Source organism: Polyergus mexicanus, unplaced genomic scaffold (genome assembly GCF_030449975.1).
Source record: "Polyergus mexicanus isolate NDT 795.1 unplaced genomic scaffold, iyPolMexi1.0 SCAF_2, whole genome shotgun sequence".
Lineage (NCBI taxonomy): Eukaryota > Metazoa > Arthropoda > Insecta > Hymenoptera > Formicidae > Polyergus > Polyergus mexicanus.
In genome coordinates, this window is record NW_027223322.1 from 10402834 (window position 1) to 10421936 (window position 19103).

Sequence of the window (19103 nt, forward strand, 5' to 3'; positions counted from 1 at the left end):
CATCCTTATGCGAATTTAATGAATATATATAAATTGAATTAAAGAAGTTAAAAAAATTCAAATAATTGTGAAAAATTAAATATTATTTGCTAAATTTTTGACAATAAATATTAGAGATTTTTTTTCTATCTAATAAAACATCATAGATGATCTTTTCCATCTATTTTACAACGCAATGATTCAAAAATATACGATAGTATTCGGTGAAAGGAATCGAGATATTTCAGAAAATGACATTTAGACGAGATATTCGAATCTGACATTACATCTTCCAGTTACCAACGTATCGGGTACAAGCGCGAGAGAGGAATCAAATCGAATGTAGTCAATATGATTATTATCAAGAAAACGTAGCTAGATAAATAATGCTGCTATGGCCGCGCTCAGTTTACCATCCTTAAACTGTTACACGTATAATTCTCCATGACCGGCGGCGTGACGTACTAAAATGCACGAGCGACTCGAAGATATACGATAAACGAATATCAGGAAGGGGCGGTTTGGAATTTTCGACTCTATCCGAACGAGAAAGGGACAGAGAAGGTAGAATGGCTTTCTGTCTTTCGTACATACACACACACACACACACACACACACACACACACACACACACACACATATATATATATATAAAGGAAATGCACGACTTAACAAACGATCGCTACTCTGCGGCGTCGAGGCAGGTGAAATCGAGAATGTGGCTTGGGAAAAATCTATTTTCGAATATACTTGAAAGCGGATCGAAAAATCTTTTTGAATAAAAATTTGTCGATATCTGTTAGTCTCTCTCATGACTTTTAATTTTATAAAACGATGTTATTACGATAAAATGTAGCCGGTGGTTAGGTTGTGTGGTTAAATATTATAAGACTTTATAAAAAATCCAAAAAATATTGCACAAAATTTCTTTTTTTCGTAAATTATTAAAGTTCGTACGAATATTATATTGGTTGGTGTATTAGGGATATTATGCATTTTATTCACTCACCGTAGCTGCCATGAAGAAATGAGAGGCGGCTTGGAGGACGGCAGTTGTGGCTTCAGTACACGAGCCATAGCCAATTGATGTTGTCTATTGACATACTGTAACGATATAGAAAAATCATTCTTCCCTGATTATCCATCAGCGTAAAATCAAATTCAGATCATTTTTATGACATTCGAAGTGCGTTCACAACGCTTGATTTATCCTAAGCTAAAAATGTCGTAAAATTCTACGCCGAAAAATATTCGAGAGAAACATTTTTGTACAGAAAGTGTAGCGAGACTCGAACGAATATCTACGTTACACGGTATATATTACGTAGCAAATCGAAGAATTCCATTTTGCGCGTATAATATTTGACGCGAAGAGACGGCCACAAGAGAGAAAGAGAGAGAGAGAGAATGATACTTTTGTCTTTGGAGAGGGGTTTTGTCTCTAGCAACGCTGAAATATGATTTCGCAAGCCTCGGCAATACAGGGCAATAAATTTTACGAGAACTGTTTCAATTTTGACAAGTGACTTTTACGAAAATACGCTCCGCTCATAAGAGACAACGAATAAAACGAGGAAGAGATAAGATCGTATTAAAAACGTCGTCCATTTATCAGCAATTTTTCAGTGAAAAGCGCGAATTACTCAAATGTATCGTTACGCAAAAATCAATTTCAGTCGGATTCAGTGGTAAACGAACGAGAGTGTATCCGGCGAGAGGGAAAGAGATGGGGGAAAAGGATGCGAACGGACTGAAGGGTAATCGTAAACTAATTGGAAATAAATACGCGTAATTGCATGTTTTAATTTGAAGTCACGTGAAAGCGTTTTCGTGCCAGTTCGCTCGATACATGAATGATACGCCTAGGATAATAGGCCTTCATTTACCACGCGCTTTAAAAGAACTGTATCGTAAGTTCTATAATTATTTAAAAATTACATTTTTATCCGGTTGAGGCTACCGACAACGGTCCAAGTTTCGTTGTGATAAAATAAAATCGTCGAAATTCTGATCGTTCCTTCGACGGCATTTTATTGAAGATTCCTATGCAGTGTCTCGATGCGATTTAAGTCTAATATATTGACTAAAAGGCAAGCCAGCAAAATTGTATTTTAAATGCGCTACGTTAAATCTATTTATTGCTCTCTTTTCTATGAATAATATCCTCGCTAAAATGAAAATTTTGTTGAAATAACGGACATTTATGATTTGCTCCGATAACGTTATGATAATGAAAATACAGGATATCATGAATAAAATGTATTGCGTATTACCGATTATACATATCAATCATTCAATTCGCGCGTTACATATTTATATACATACTTATAATCGTCCAATATATCTTAAATAATCTAACAGTGAGAATCAAAAATATTTCTCTAATTGTAAGCGGGTGATAATGTAAAAGGCAATATTTTTAAGTATTCAGGAGCGGTTATCCAAATATTATTCCAATTATTGCTAATTAATAAAATATTGTAATTAATAAATTTGTAAAATATCGTAACAAATTGGCACATCATACCAATGAAATGTTTATCAATAATGTCTGTACAACATAATTTTATCACACTGACCCCTCCAAATGGCAGACGCGTTTTATTGCATCCCACTGCGCAACAAGAGGCAGTTTCGCGCTGACGGTAGGATTCGCATTTTCTATAGGAAATTCTTGGGTATCGTCGCAGAAAGAAAAACTCGAAACGAATCAATCCAATCAGAGACGACATTGTGCGATTCGCTCCGCGTTCTCGTTCTCTCTCTCTCTTTTTCCGCACCACCAAATTCGGTTTGCTGCGCCCAGTACACCCCGGCAAATTAACCGAAGTTTCACGCGCCCCAGCCAAAACTTGATACTCTTGGCACGGCCAATCAAACTTCGAGTTTCGGTAATCCCTGGGCCAAATACTCCCGTTTACACATTACAGGTTATGGTATAAGACGGCCCGTTTCCTCGAGTTTCGCCGCCGTTAATACCCAGAGTTTCCGCCGCAAGTTGTCATCCGGTGGCGGCAGCCGGTTACAACCGCGAGACCGCGATTTCCCCGTATGAAGAGAAAAGAAAGAGACGAATTATGCAAAAGTGTCTAAGATCGTACTGTTGACTTTTGTGGAGATCACGTCCGCTGACTCGTCTAGAAATTCTTACTATAGTAGCACGCGCAGAATCTACCATTCATTAATCGAGTTAATTGGCGAAAAACGTGTAAATAAAGGCGGAAGGAGAAAAAGAGATTGCAGCGATCGCTATAAAACTAGAAGAAGAAAATCGAAGGACCGAGTTTTACCAAATGAAATTACTTGAAGCAACCGCATTACTTTTTCAGTGCCACTATCCGATCGGGTGCTTCCCTTGTTACAAAGTCGTACGATGACCATCAACCAATCCACTCCTCCTCTATCCAAGACCAGCTAAATTCCATGGATCTCGAAGGGAAACGCCGATGTGTTCCTCCATTCCCGTTCTTGCCCCTAGGTTCCATCAGGACCTCCCGCTCTCCCTCTTTCCGTCGCGCAGTTCCGTTCGAACACGGACACATGTATATGCAAATTTATTCTACCGATGCATTAGTGAGCGCGTCGCGGGACTTTGTGTGCGTCAATATATACGTGCGTAAGCATATAGGTATATCTGTACGAGACGCTTGCGACTCTGATATACCCCGCGGGGCGCGTGTACGCGTGTGTGCGTGAGAAGATCCGTATAGTCCAAGCTGATCACGGCGGAGAGAGGATCATAAATTAAATGATGTAAATGCTCCGTCCACCCTCTATCGCAGCGAGTTGAGACGACACACAACATCATCCCCTCGCGCCCACCACTCCCTCCTTGCCGCCAATCTCCCCGAACCACCACCCTGACCCCGACGATCGTCTCCCTTGCCTTGACGCTGAACCCGACTGATTATAATTATCGGGACTCTGGCCCCTCGCGCGAGATGAAAGCGAGCAGATGACGAAGAAAACGAGCGTGCTATTTATTATGTTACGTTCTGTAAAATATGATGGATGCGAAATGTATTTGAAGCTTATCATCATTTGCACGATTCGATAACGAAAGAATATAAATGATACAAATGATTTTATTATCTCTGAAAATACATGCCAAAATGTTCGTAATCGATAAATATAAAGTATAAAGAATTATCATCGTCAATGTTTAAAGAAATATCACTGGAGTAACTTTACAGTTTTTAACTCGAGAAATGAAAATGTCCGCATTATATTAATCTTTTGCCTTTTATCTTCTCCCATCGTCGAGAAAAAAAAATTGATTTTTTTTTTTTCCCCTGCTTGCTTCTCATTCTCGAGAAACGTGCACGCTTCGGAGCGGAATCGGCACTTGAACGGGGTTATCCGAAACTTACGTTATCTGTTTATACCTCTCAATATCCGGTTCGCCGATATTGATCTCCTTTCTTTTCCATCCTCGACCGCAGCAGCGCGGAAGAATAAGTACCCGGCAGATTCTCACCGAAGGATCGATAAGCGCGAGCTGTGACCTGATTTCTCTGATGTTAACTCGGCGAGGAAAGAGCGTAGAATTCCGAAACCTTCGATCAGAGACGAGAAGGATCGGTAGGATCGCTAAGCCCCTGCTCTCAATCGGATTCGAATTTGATAGTATTTGAACAACCAGCGTCACTCTCGTAAATTCAGCACGCCGTTTGTGTATCCCATCCCCTTTCCCGTCCTCCTCCTATGCCTCTCTTGGCTCCCTTCTTCCGTACGATCCGAGATTTGGTTCGACGCAGATAACCGCTATCGATTGTTATCGCTCGTTTTTACAAAGAATAAATCGTGTTTGCAATGAGCGAGAGTAGTAACTTCTCTACAAACTCCCGCGCGCTCGAGTAGATCCAGAACCAGATCTTAGAAACAACAGTTGCAAATTGCAATAAATATATATGTATATATCATTATCTACAAATGTTTGATTAGGCTCACTATGGATGACTGATAACCAACAAATAATCAACAATTTTTTGCTTAATTTGATAATAATTTTAGTAATATATACAAAATATATATATTCACCGTAAATTATAATAAAATAAGATATATTGATAGAGAGAAAAGAAGAAAACATATAATCAAAATTATCGATTATATATATTAAAATATAAAATATTCTAGACTTGTTTAAATAACAATATTTCCTTGTAACGTGTATATATGTATTCAAGAAGGATTGATTTGACCGATATACATCTCGAAAGAGACAGAGAGAAAATAAACAATCTTTCGATTAATTTGATAATACATTCTCGGTTTTCTCGCAACGATCCGCAAAGCGTTGGTCAATACGCGAATTGTCTTATAAATTTACGTATCGTCGTCTCCCTATTAGTGTATCCGTAAAATGTATCAAAGTCGTTATCAATTTCGTTCTTATGAAGTTTCTTATTTATCTAATCCGATACTGTATGTTCGCAGTCTTATATCGAGTTCATACGATATACGTCGACGATGCTCGCGACCGGGTGCGCTTCCACCCTGAACGTAAAGCCGATGAAAATGCATTGGCCGTAAATAACGTCGGTCGGGTTTCGAAGGCGCGCACCCGCGCTTACAAGGAGATAAAATCAACTTGACCTCGTTCCATCCCCCCGGCCGCATTTTCAGCTTCTTGTCGTCCTCGCCTCGATTCGGGCGATGAAATGGAAACGCTCCCGTTTCCGATTGGAAAAGGTGATAACCATTAAGAAAAATCGGCTTTGAATTAAATTAATGGAGATGACGCAATCGTGTGACCAACAATGCCGTGGATATCGCGAAGAAGAATTTTGTAACGACTTAATTTCTTAGCGCCCGAAAAGAGTTTTACACAGGAGTGTAAAACGGAAAAGTAGAAAAATTCTTTCGTTCAACGGCGCGTTTCAATTTATTATTGTTGGAACTTTCATTGGGGAATCTATCGTCAGAATATTCTCGATATTTATTTAATTAATACTTAATCTAATTCCGTCCGACTGCGTCGGCTGCCTGTTACGATTAATCGCATCGATTGATTTCAACAGCAGTCAAGCGAAAAATTCTGCTACAGTACGATGGTTTATGCAATCTCGGATTACACGCTTAATATGCAAAATGTATGTACGTTTGTGTACAATACGTATCGTAATTATGATGCTCAACGTGCCGTGCTTTCCATATCAATATCGGTGTAATTATATACCTCCTGTATACGGAAAAATAGCCAATATTGATCGAATGAAAATGATGCAGGAATCCGTATCTTAAAAATTGTATATTATTATTTCCGTCAAAGTATCGACATGATAATTATGTATAAAAAAATATTATTAAATATCATATATAAATTTAAAAAGAATTGCATTGTTTTCTAAAAAGTTTATGCACATATATATATATATATATATATATGCACTGTCGCATAACATTAAAATCGTTGCATTAATATTAATCATAAAGAGAACTATAATATAAAAATCGAAACCGTAATATAAAAATCTTATAAATCGTCAACCCGACGATGTAACTTCGCAAATCAGGCAGTTTAAATTTTCAGATTGGATTCCTATGGCTTCTACAATATTCAACTTATCCGTGTATCCGTCGCTTCCGCTTCCGGAAATTTTGATGGGGATTTTAATCGAATAAAAGGAAGAGCAAGAGGCGAGTGCACGAAACAAAACGGGTGCTTTTATAGCGGAGGGTGCTGAATATTCAAAGCGATAAGGATGGGAAGAATTCGTCATTCCGACTCTCGTTTCGCTACGATGCTCGCGCATCTGGCAAAAAAAAAAAAAAAAAAAAAAAAAAAAAACACATTATTGATAAAAAATGCGCTTGCATTTTAATTGCGTTGCACGATTCTATTCTAACAATAACCTAACTTTAATTCTATCGCTTCTTTAAGGATATATCTCGTACAAGGAATGCTTTAACTTGACTGTTATTGTGTATTTCCTCTTGTGTTTATACGTATCAGTGCAAGATCGGGATACGTAGATATGTACACACGCGCGTGAGAGACAGAAGTTTAATTTAACCACGGGAGACCTGCTAAAGTCTCGTCTACGACTGTTTTTGTATATATAAGATAGAACCGGGACAGTTAAATTAAACTTACACAAGTAACGGTATTATCTCTCTTGTAGCTAACCCTCTTATAAAAGCAGTTCTTGCATTTACATGACCAACTGACGGGCCTCACCCGTTAAAGATCCAAAATGGCTTTCTCCAGTATATTCCGTAACTGCCGCGTTAACGGGATACGGGTCAAAATTAAATTTTGCAGTGCGCCGACGTTAATTCGTCGAGACATTGCAGGATAAGTTAACAGGCTTTTACATCGGTAACGTAGTTACGCTTCGTTACGGAAAATTCAATCAGGGGACACGAAATATTTAAACCGATAATCGTTCAACGTGCCCTGCCTGCGCCTGCAGCCATAATATTATCTCGCCGATGTAAGCATATCTGAAAAGCGACGAGATATCCATTATGGATCTAACTTGGTCGAGCAACGGAGTCTGTAAAAAAATATCAATTTTACTCGTTAGAGATTTCTGTTATTACAATTGTATATACGAATCAATCGTAAAGTTTCGGATAAAGATCTGCTTCGCACACGTTATTCTTATGATGTTATCGCTCATTTTATTGCCTTTTTAATTTTAATGATTGTACGTCCATCACTGACGCATCGATCCATGCATTTATCTTGATCCGCGTACTTCGTTGCGGAATTTACTAGCACGACTTGTTTATCTCGTTTAACCCGGAATAAAAATAATGCAGTTTTTGTTATAAAAATTTGCAAAGCCACCTCTCTATGTTATACCAATCCCTACATATGGAATCGCAGCTGCGTATCAGTCGTCTGTCTAAATAAAAGATAACGACCGTTATAGCGCGCCGTTTTTGTATCTCGTATTTATTTCCTCTATCTTCTTTTTTTCTTCCCGCATCAAAATTTTTATATATATTCTATTTATGATTTAAGTTTATAAAGGGATAAATTTAGTCGGCTACTTTGCGAAGAGGTTTAAAGTATCAAAGATAACTAGAATAATTCAAATCCATAACGTAACATTTAAAAGGCAATACCCGGCCGACTTTCTCTTCAGTACCAAATTATTATTCTTTATATCGTAAAACGTATGGTTGTGCTTGAGCAACTGTACGACGGTGCGTATTCCCGTAAAATGTCAGATGCACATCGAAAACGTAATCCATGTCTCGTGAATGTTATTCTTTTCACGTTCCTTTTCGCGTAGTTAAAAGTTTCGTCGCACATGACAAATAATATTTCACCATACAAGAAAGGACGTGACACAAAGCTCGACTTACAAAATAATTTACGCTCGTAACGTGGATAATCAAAAATGTAAGCAAAATTATGAATTAAGAGAAGTCTAATAAAATTGTCTCTGAATATATCCTGAAACAATACAATGTAAAGCAGCAGAGTGAGAAATAGAATCGTTCCCTTCTCCCGTTCCTCCAATTATATTTGACGTATACTTGATGCCCGTCGTTATCGTTGACAAGATTACGTACGAAGACGCGACTGCGCTTCGCTCGCCGAATATCCAATCGAGGATAAAACGACGCAGAGACGCGGAGAGACGAGGGAGAAAATCGAGACGTTATTCCCGCACTTTCCGACCGAGCTAAAATATCCCCGCAAATAACCCGAATTCTATCTGGATTTCCATCTGGATCTCGAGGAAGGAGTGCGCGCGAAAAAGAGGGATAAGGAAGTGCGAGGTGAAGTGAGAGAGAGAGAGAGAGAGAGAGAGAGAGAGAGAGAGAGAGGACCTGTTCGGAGGAGAGAGGTAAAAAGAACGGGCCAGCCATCTGTTTATGTATTCGATCACGTAAGTACACACGGGAGCACAAAGAAAAAGAGAAGTCGACGTTACCGCGATCGAAAGTAAACGGTGGGAAAGGGGTGAGGGGAAGGGGGAGGGGGGGGGGAAGATCTCGAGGCAGTGGCGTCGATCGGGTTGCCTCCCTCGAGAATATCGCGATATTGCTCGCGTTAACCGGCATCGTGGATCCGGCTTCAAAATCCCGGACCGTACGTCGGCGCGTCCGGAATTTTAACGCGTAGCGATAGAATCGCCAATAGTGGCGGCAACAGACGAATCATACCGAATAACATTGATGTTTACAACACGATACCTGCTAAGTATCTATAAATATTACGAATTTGATGTAACAACTTTTGACAAGGGAAAAAAAAAATTTTTTTTAGGATCTCCGTTCTGTAAATCTGAAGAGAAATGTAAATTGATAATCTTATCTTTCTCTAATTTCAGCTTTTTTATCTCAATAGAATTTTAGTTTTGTTCATAAAATTAATAAAATACTGATTTTATTAGACCTAGTGCCATTGGATATATATAAAACGAAGAATACTAATATACAGAGTTTGGTAATCGAATGATAAAAACACTTGTTGTATAAGGGAAGGGGTTCTCCGATTTCAATCCCTATTCTAGTCAATTGTGAGACTCAATATTTTTTTCGCTCTTTGTTTTATTTAATTAAATTGTAATAATAAAAAAAAAAAAAAATATTCATAGTTTAACGTTTTAGTGATAAAGAGAAGAAGACTTCTATTTGAAATTTCATGTTTTGATATTCTGACTTTTGACATACCTAGATAATCATATATGAGCTAAATGCGTAATGCATATTATTAAAGCCGTTGGAAGGGGGAGACTATTTTGATTAGTGGGTGTGCTCTCTATACAATTATAGCTATTGTAACCGCACTCACCGCGCTTTAGCGATGATACGGGCGATATACGGGTATCCAGCACAAATACATTCCCTACCATCATCGCAACGATCGCTATGACTGGCAGATAAATATTATTGAAGGCTAACGAGATTCTGCCGTGTAGTAAAATGCAAAGTGACAGGCACGGTTTCTCCATTTTCAATTCTGCCAATATCTCTCTCTCTCTCTCTCTCCCTCCCTCTTTCTCTTTCTCTCCGTCTCTCTCGTTCGCGCAAGCGTGTTTTTAACGCTTCCCATTTAACGACGTATGTTCGCGCAAAGAAAATATGGGTTGATCGAGCGTGACGCGGAGTAAAATGAAAAAGGAAAGGTAGACACGCCGGGGAGAAAGGGAACATGGCAGAGCGATCAGAGAAACGGGAGTTGCATCATTGATATGCAATTTCAATATCGATATGTCGGATTGCTCCGACTTATCGTTGGCGGCGGAGATTATAGAGTCATGGTCGTCGAAGAAGAAACCGGATGCGATGGAGATAAAGGAGAGACAGAATGCAACACGCCTGTAGCTTCTGCGCGAGGTTCGCAGAACACGCGAGAGATCGAGCGAAATTGAGCGAGATATTATTGAATGGCTCTGCCGTAAAGAATACGGAGAGAGAGGACGAGAGGAAAAGAATGGGCTCCGCCGACGCATACGTTGCAATTGCAATTGAACTGTATACATCGGGCCGACAGTGAGCGCCCGCTTGCATAAAGTATTGAAGAATGACGTCCGTTTCGCTTGACGTACCAACGTTCTATCGAATAAAGAGGCAGAAAAATTGGATTCTTGTTTCGCGGGACAAAAATATCCGAGAATAGCGATAAATTCAAAAATAATGCAACATGGTTAAAAATATGAAACGCATTTTTTGTGACTTTCAGTCGTTTATTTAGCTTGTTATAATCTTAAGAATCCGGAAGCAATGATATATCAATGCCACGAATTGATCGAGTTTATTTTCACATAGAAATTCGTATATTTATTTTCAAAAAACGAAGATAGAATTATTAGTCGATAACACTACTAAAAATGAATGAACGCTATTTATTGTTAGATCATAAATAAATCATTAATTTATAGGAAAACATTCAAAGCACACGTGACTAATGATGACCAAACATAATTTCGCCAAACTATTAAACAACTTTTCTTTTATACTATATAATAAATCTCCAAATCAGAAAGGAGATTTATTCTCGACAATTTTCAATTTTGCTTTAAATTTTCTTCATGGCGATATATAATTTTAAAGAGCGTAATTTTTCACGAAAATTTCTCAATAAACTTGTTCGTGTCTGACGTCATACATATAGTTGAACCGTCTATATCATACCGCTTTAAACGATTCTAGGAGTTGTTACGTGCACGTCGATCGCACGCTTGCAAAACCGGTACGAACCGATGTATCGAATTTAACCAGATTCGCAAGATATCTCGCGGCTATCTTTCGTAACGCAGAAATTCATTATTCTCCGTATCACCATCGTTGTAAGACGACGTCGGATTACCGGCCCCGGCGGATGAGAGGAACACAGAGAGAAAGAGAAAGAGAAAGACAGAGAGAGAGAGAGAGAGAGAGAGAGAGAGAGAGAGAGAAAGACAACGCCGAAGGGAACAAAGTCGCAATTTCCACGTGAAATTCAACCGGCATGCGGACGTAATCGGAACGAGAGACGGGGACCCCCGTGTACCCCATGGACAGAATTGATGGACAGCCGGTGGTCCGTGACGCGACCACCTGACATTCTTGTCTGATCGGGTTGACATGCCCCTGGGATCATGCATGCGAGTTTCGTGCTCACGTAGCAAAACGTCTGCTCCGATTCTCGGCGACATACCAAGTGCACAGTCTCGAAACTCAATGGCAAATTATCTTCGCGAAACATAATAAAAAGATTGATTCGTCGATTCGCATCTTCCGTCCATGTGCAAATCGAGATTTCTATAGCTACGATAAAAATGTATAAATGTATTAATCTTAGAAATATCAATTCTGACATCAAATTATTTGCAGCAATGATATTAACGCGGAAACAAATCCGCGAAGAAAAAATTATTACAGCTAATAAGAAGAAATAATTATTGTTTTTATACGGAAAAAAAAAATTTATATATTTATCTTTTAATATAGTATAAACACCAAACGCACAGTGCTGTCCTTTCTATCTCTCGTAGAGGAAAAGTCGTTTTAACGCGCCGGACTGAAATATGCACGACTGTGAAAAAAACGCGAGCAGCTATATTCGCATTGCGTCACATACGTGATTCCAACGCGACGCGTAAAAGCGTCGATTTTGAAATACGAGCGATACCTAAGCTGCGTCTGAATACGGCAGTCGTTTGCACGCAAATACGCGCTATGCGCGAATCCGTTTGCGAATCGGTAAGCCACGCGGAATGTCGCGTTGCGTTGCATTGGATCGCCGCGACGCGTTGCGACGTAACGCTTTCATAAATAGAAAGAGAGAAAGCACGGGCGCGACGGACGCGTGCCTGCGCGCGAAATTGAAAGCACGTCTCGCTCGAAATCGAACCGAAATCTGTCCCGGGATGCAACCGAATATGAACGATACCGACAACGTGACGCGACTCGACGAATGCGACGAACGCTTCGATTAATACCCGAAGTATTAGCGATCCAATATATCTCTGTCTTCAAGTTTCATCGTTTGATATTATGATAATTTTTTTAATGTTACGATTTTAATGTCTTGAAAATAATCTATTATTTTTGTTAACAAGAATATAATAATGTTATGTATGTAAAAAGATAATATTGTGTTTCAAATTTTGAAGCAATCGTCGATCTCTCAATTGCATTATGCATTACAATATATCCAAATGTTTTTATCTCTTAATATTTTCTACAATATATCAATCATCATAATGTACGAAAGAAAAAAATTATTATTTGAGTTATTTAGAATCTGTTAGATATATTTTTCCATATTTAATTATAGACATATCGCTATCGTGCTTTATTATTCAAAAAAAAAAAAAACAATTCATTATTTTTAAAAATTGCTTAATACTAGGATTAAATCATGTATGAGGAATATCACAAATTAATTATTCATATACGTACAATAAAAGAGAGAGAGAGAGAGAGAGAGAGAGAGAGAGAGAGAGAAAGAATATATGTTACCCAAGATAAAATTATAACTATAAAAGACACGTATATTTTTTATAAACAACAAATTAAAGTTACATGTGCTTTTGCAATCATATCGTTATTTTCATTACGCTTGATAAAAATACTAAGTGCGTATTCTTACTTGAAAAGACAGAAGAAGAATAGCTTTTTTCATGTTTTCATTATTATCATTATATTTTCATTATCATCCCTATTTTAGTAATGTATATATGTATATATATTGCCATTTATAGATCCAATTGCCACGTTAAATGCTTGTACACGCGCGATCGCAGAAGTGACCATTGTCCCTGCGGAATTCTAGAGACTATCGATACATATATATATATATATATATATATATATATATATATATATATATATATATAGACTGTACATCGTATGCGGGAATAAATATGCATCCGCAAAACAGGACCCAAGTATCCTATCTATCACAGACGTTTCAATGAACACGTAACTAATAAATAACACCTGAAAGTAAAATGTGTTGACTATAAACTCTTGTTAAACACAAGCTGTAATTTAGTACAATAGGATAAATTTTTAGACTAATTAACTAATATGTATATATATATATATATATATATATTCTTTTTTGTATAATTATTTTCTCAGATATCTCGCCTAACGTTTGAATATTTCGACACAAGTTTAGAGCCAATTTTCTAAAACATTCAAACTATGTATAAAGTCATAAAATACAGTCATGTAATTCAATTATGCATAATTAAATGTTACAAATGTCTATTCGAGAATAGCGAAAACATTACGCTGTAAAATCTGATTAGAGATCCCCGTGCGATCCCTCACGTTCATTAAACGATGGCAGGATATGGTCGCGGTACACGAGAGCGGCTGTTCGAATAGACCATTTCCCTCCACTCGGATCGCCCCGTAACACGCGCAATTCATCCCCGCAGCCCTCGGCCGTTAGCGTAATTGCACGTACAGGCGCCATTAGATACGCGCGACGCTACGTCGGATCCTGCATCGAGCCATCTGCAAAATCGTCACTTTGTTTCGGCGTAAATCATGCCCGGAGCAATCTCGGAGCACGAGAACGCTCGATTCACTCATCTTGATGCATCTCGCCCGAGGCAGTCGCATCCTGTCGCGCGACGTTATGCACGTAGTGCATACGCGATTTGCCCCGACATCTTCATACCGGCAAAACCGACATTGTACAATACATTCTAGAATTCGAAGAGCAAACGGAATATTGCGGAGATGGGAAAACAACGTATTATTACACGGAACAAATTAAATGCGATAGAAAGCAAATTCGATCCTCGTCGATCTTTTTTTGCGCTTTTTATTTTCGGAGTAAATTTTCTATCCATACTTGATTCATCCATATTTAAATTTGATAAAGGATTGAGAGAGGCGCTCGCTTTTAAAAAAAGCTTGACGGTGCCCCTACGAATATATGACTCGAGTTAGTGCGCGACTGGGTCATCTGCGATTTTTTTAAATAAATTTAGAATTCCTAAACATGAAATAAATATGAGAATTCTCTAATATATATATAAGTACGCAATTTTTTCATTTCAAGTATTGCATATTGCAACATGGGTTTCATAAAGTTTGTTAAATTAAAGTCTTCTCGAAGATTCGATTATCCGTGAAACACGTTCGACAAAGTCGAAAAATATCAATAGAACCGAGATGTTAACAACTTTAGCAGTTTTTGTGCCTCGAGCAGAGGCCCATGTATCGCAAACGTGTATCGAAAAAGATCATTGACGAACGGTTGCCGGTAATGATCCGGCTCGAAGAACCATAAAATGCTCGAGAACGACGCGATTTTGGCACAGCGAAAGTTTAGGATTTCACGGAGTTATAACGCGGACGGACTTGACGAAATAAAGTACAATACATATTGTTTTTAAGACGATCACTCGAATGTTTAATTTTTTTGTCCTTTTATAGTTTTATAACACGCAATGAACTGAATTATTTAATTTAACAATTTTTATGAAACCCATGTTACAATATGTAATACAATTGAAATGAAAAATTCTAGGTATAATTTATAGCGCAAATTTCATGACATGAGCTTAAACAAATATGATTAAATGTTAATGTAATATTCTTCTGTCGTAAAAGCTGAAAGATTTTATCAAATGTGAAAGACGAATGCGACGAGGAAGTTCTCCCAAACGCTTGGCCGATTTTCGAAACTTGGTCGATGATTCTATATAATTTCCGTCGAACAGAAATCCGTAATAATATTCATCGCTGATAGAGTTTCGGGACAACTATCTCCTCTCTCGCAGATGCTCTCTAGCGAAACGGACGTTCCTCGCCGAGGCCTTCTCGCGCGCGGAGAATGTCTCGATGGTCGGTTGCAGATGTACCTAACTGCACTACGGGGCGTATTCATTATCGGCCCGCCGGAACCCAGGTTGCTGAGACGATTAAACAGGGAATGGGAGGATCCCCCAATGATTGGCTACACGGGACCGATTCGCCGTCTACGGCTTTATCGCACTGTCATTCTACCTCGCTATATTCTGCCTGCGCGTGATATCCTTATCTCTACTACTCTCTTTTATTTCCTCCATCATAATACGTTACATACGGCCTCGATCGATCTCATAGCGGAAAATTCTAAAAAATAAAATGCTCGGTATATGCTCGGCAAGTCGCTACATCGAAGATTAGCAAAAGGGTATTCGAATTTGACGTCAATAAAAAATTATGATCATCCCTCTATATATATATATATATATATATTGTATAGTCTGTATTAATACAACAATAATGTTTTATTACAATAATTAAATTGAATTAACATTCTCATCATTTAATTTTCTCTTCGCGCGCGCCGTATTTAATAATTAAAAAGAAGAATAGAGATTTAATTTTATCGAAAATAAGACGTCTTAGAAAATTCATAATGTATCTCGATCGCGACACTTAATAATCGCACTATAAATATTCGAATAAAAAATTGTCCGTGAATCGATTGTTACAATTTCCTCATTCATCCGACGATTAAAATCTTTACGGTATTATGGAAAAGCAGCGCTAATAAGACAATTCCAAATTCAACATTGTACGCATAAATCCATTGCAACGATGTCGACGCGCCAATCAGTCGAGTTGCAAGCAGCGCATCAGCCGATCCCTGCTGCACCAACGTTAATGGCAACTCATTATCCGTTCAATGGCGTGAATCCGCCATTCGAACGCGTATGTCGATATTAAAAGACAACTCTGGATAAACCCCCCTCTCTCTCCCTCCCTCTCTCTCTCTCTCTCTCTCTCTCATTCTCTATCTATCTATCTCTCTTACTTACGTGTATACGTCGTACGTGCGCGCAGAGCTATTATTCCATTTAACCTAACATCGGCGTTACAAGAGGCCTGTATAGGCGCATCGGGAATAGATAATCCAATGCAATCGGCTAAAATGTATTCGCGCGTCACGACGAATGCAATTACGGGATTCACGTCAGTCAGCCATTCGCGAAGCGTGTTCATCGCGTAGGTTTATAAATGCGCGGGAGGCTTACAGGCTTATGGTATATTTGCCGATTTATCAAAATCAACGATCCATCGGTCCGACCTCATTACCGAACAAAGCGAGAAAATACCAAAGGTAACAAATAGAGTAGCGACGCCACGATTCGCGAATAATACGTCGCTCGAACTATATGTATATTGTTCCGCGAGACGCGCGTTCATACAAGCCGGTGTATTTGATTGATTAAATTTAAGTTTATGTGTCTCTCTGCGTGTCTCACGTTCTACATCGAGTAGAGGTAATCCTATATCGCTAATTACAATGTGGCACTCGGTGAGATGCACCGTCCCGATGCTGGCAACTCGTCGCCGAGGCATCGTCATCAACAGCGTACGCGTTACCACCTTGAGTTAAGCCGACCCGAACAAACGTACGCGCGCGCGTGTGTGTGTGTGTGTGTGTGCAGTGCGTGCCAGTTGCATAAATCCCGTCGGGATGATATACGGTCTCGGAGGGAGCTTCCAACTATTTGCCGGACAAGTCCGTCCTGCTCGCGTCGTACGCACGTACTCCTTCGGCTGGCCACGGCTATGCGACTGTAAACTGGCATGCCAGCTTTTAGGGACGGCTTTATATATCTCGCTTTACCGCCTGTCCGGGAAGAAATATAAATTCCGCATCCTAAATAAATATACGGCGCCGTATATAAATTCGTGTTTAGTCCTCGCGTTATTTCGTATCTCATCCGCGAGCGCGTTCGATCGCGTATCAATGATTTATTCAGCTACGTGGATTCGGTCCAGATCCGTGTATCTCGCGTTCAACGTAATCGAACGTGGAAATGCTTTATCGAATATAGAGTCTTGCTTGTGTTATCGTAAATATCAAACAAATGACAATTCGTGACATAAGAGAAGAGTTACATAACGATGATAAATATCCTACTTTCGAAATATCGCGTTATCTCGCATGCTACACACACACACACACACATTATATATATATATATATATATATATATATATATATATATATATATCGCCTTTTTGTACTAAAGTATCATCTAATGTGTAATAGAGATGTTATGAAAAATGCAAACGCACATATACCATGTGCCAGAAGCAATATAAGTAGATAAAAAAATATATATAATATTTTAGAATCGATTTTGAAAGAATAGTACGATTTAATTTTACGTGTCAATTATTCATTCCTCTCTTTATGTCAGTTTTAGTAAACAATTTCCAAAAATGATACGCTGCACGATGAAAAATAATAATATATTTACGCAGCTCAATTTGTTTTTCGTGAAAATGCGCAACGTGTCTTATTTATCCACTCGACTCTTCGACTATCCGTCCGACAGGAAATGGCGAATTGTTCCCAAAGACGATCGACGGTGAACGAAGTTTCGAGCTTTGTCGACGGAAGCAACGAAAGGAAATAGATGTTGGTCCGCGCGAACAGCAGGAAAAGACAGTGAAAAGGAGAAACAATCGGAGGAACATTAACGGCAGACGCGATTTCAAACTCAAACGCGCGATCGTTTTATTTCCTCACCCCGGCGTCCTCTTTTTGCCGCCGGTGTCTCTTCTTTTTTCCCGCCCCGAGACGATCGGTCTCGTTAGCTTCACTCTGCCAGTTGTGCTGCTCTCGACGAGACTTTCGCAACTATGAGGCCATTTACATACAAATGCCCGTTAGCAATGGACATTCCCGCGAGCTCTTCTCGACATCGGTAACATCGTATCGTTCCGCCTCCCTTTTCCGTCTCTTCTCACTGATTTCGCCCTCCTCTTTTCCAACATTCGCCTCGTTTCGCTTACAAAGGCTCCGGCAATTAAGCAGGTATCACATTTAAACGTTTTCGTTTTTTCAGGGAGAAAGAAAGAAATGAAAGAGCTTTTACTTTCGCTTCCCCTTGAAAGTCTCATCGATAAAGACAAACTGCCGTAAAAAGAATGGTATTGAATAATAGAATGAAATAATGAATCAAATTAATAGATTACAATATTGCAAAGAATATCGCAATCTATTAATTTGACATTTTTCGCAGAATACCTATAAGTAATATTAAGTCAAAGCTGCCAAATCTGACGTTAACAATAACAAATATATTCTGCTGTAGAAAAAATATAACAAGATTGAAATATTCCCTTTTATCTGGAATAAAAAGTGCATTCATGTTAAAATCCCATTGAATGCCAGTTATTGTATCCAAATTATTTAAAACTATCGATTACCTTCTTCTCTCGAAACTTAATATTTCCGCTCTTTTAATTTAATTTTCTATTTCTTTTCAAATTGCCATAATTTTATAAGAAGATGGCAGTTTGTTGGCAAAATTGTTTCGCTCTTTTGACGTTACAATATATTTATAATATATAATTGAGCATACTGTCTGAAACACGGGTCTTATCGCCCCAATTATTTACTTTACAGGCAAATAATCATGAACGAAAAAATGTGAGAAAGGAACGTAGAGGAAGCAGGGGCAAGGGTGGATCACACACCGATATCGATACTGAATTTATGAAGACTCGTCTAGGATCACGTATCACTCTTCGGCCTTTTACGCGAACGGGCCCGTCCGTGACCCGGCCCCCCCGTGTACGATCTGACCCAGTTCATTTTTCATCGGGTTTTCTCGAACCGTAAGCGTAACGTCCGCGGCACGAAATCGGGCCGTCACGACTATCGATGATAAGACGTAAAGGCAACGTTTCCCATC

General features: G+C 38.8%; 1 protein-coding gene across 1 annotated transcript in view; it reads right to left on the bottom strand.

The window, feature by feature from the left end:
- Positions 1–19103, bottom strand: part of LOC138941807 (zinc finger protein 541) — a 356780-nt gene that overhangs the window by 272080 nt on the left and 65597 nt on the right. Inside the window, exon 3 of the mRNA XM_070311688.1 lies at positions 989–1083. Within this exon, the coding sequence (XP_070167789.1) occupies positions 989–1000 (12 nt within the window). The 5' untranslated portion in view covers positions 1001–1083. The remainder of the gene's footprint in view (positions 1–988; positions 1084–19103) is intronic.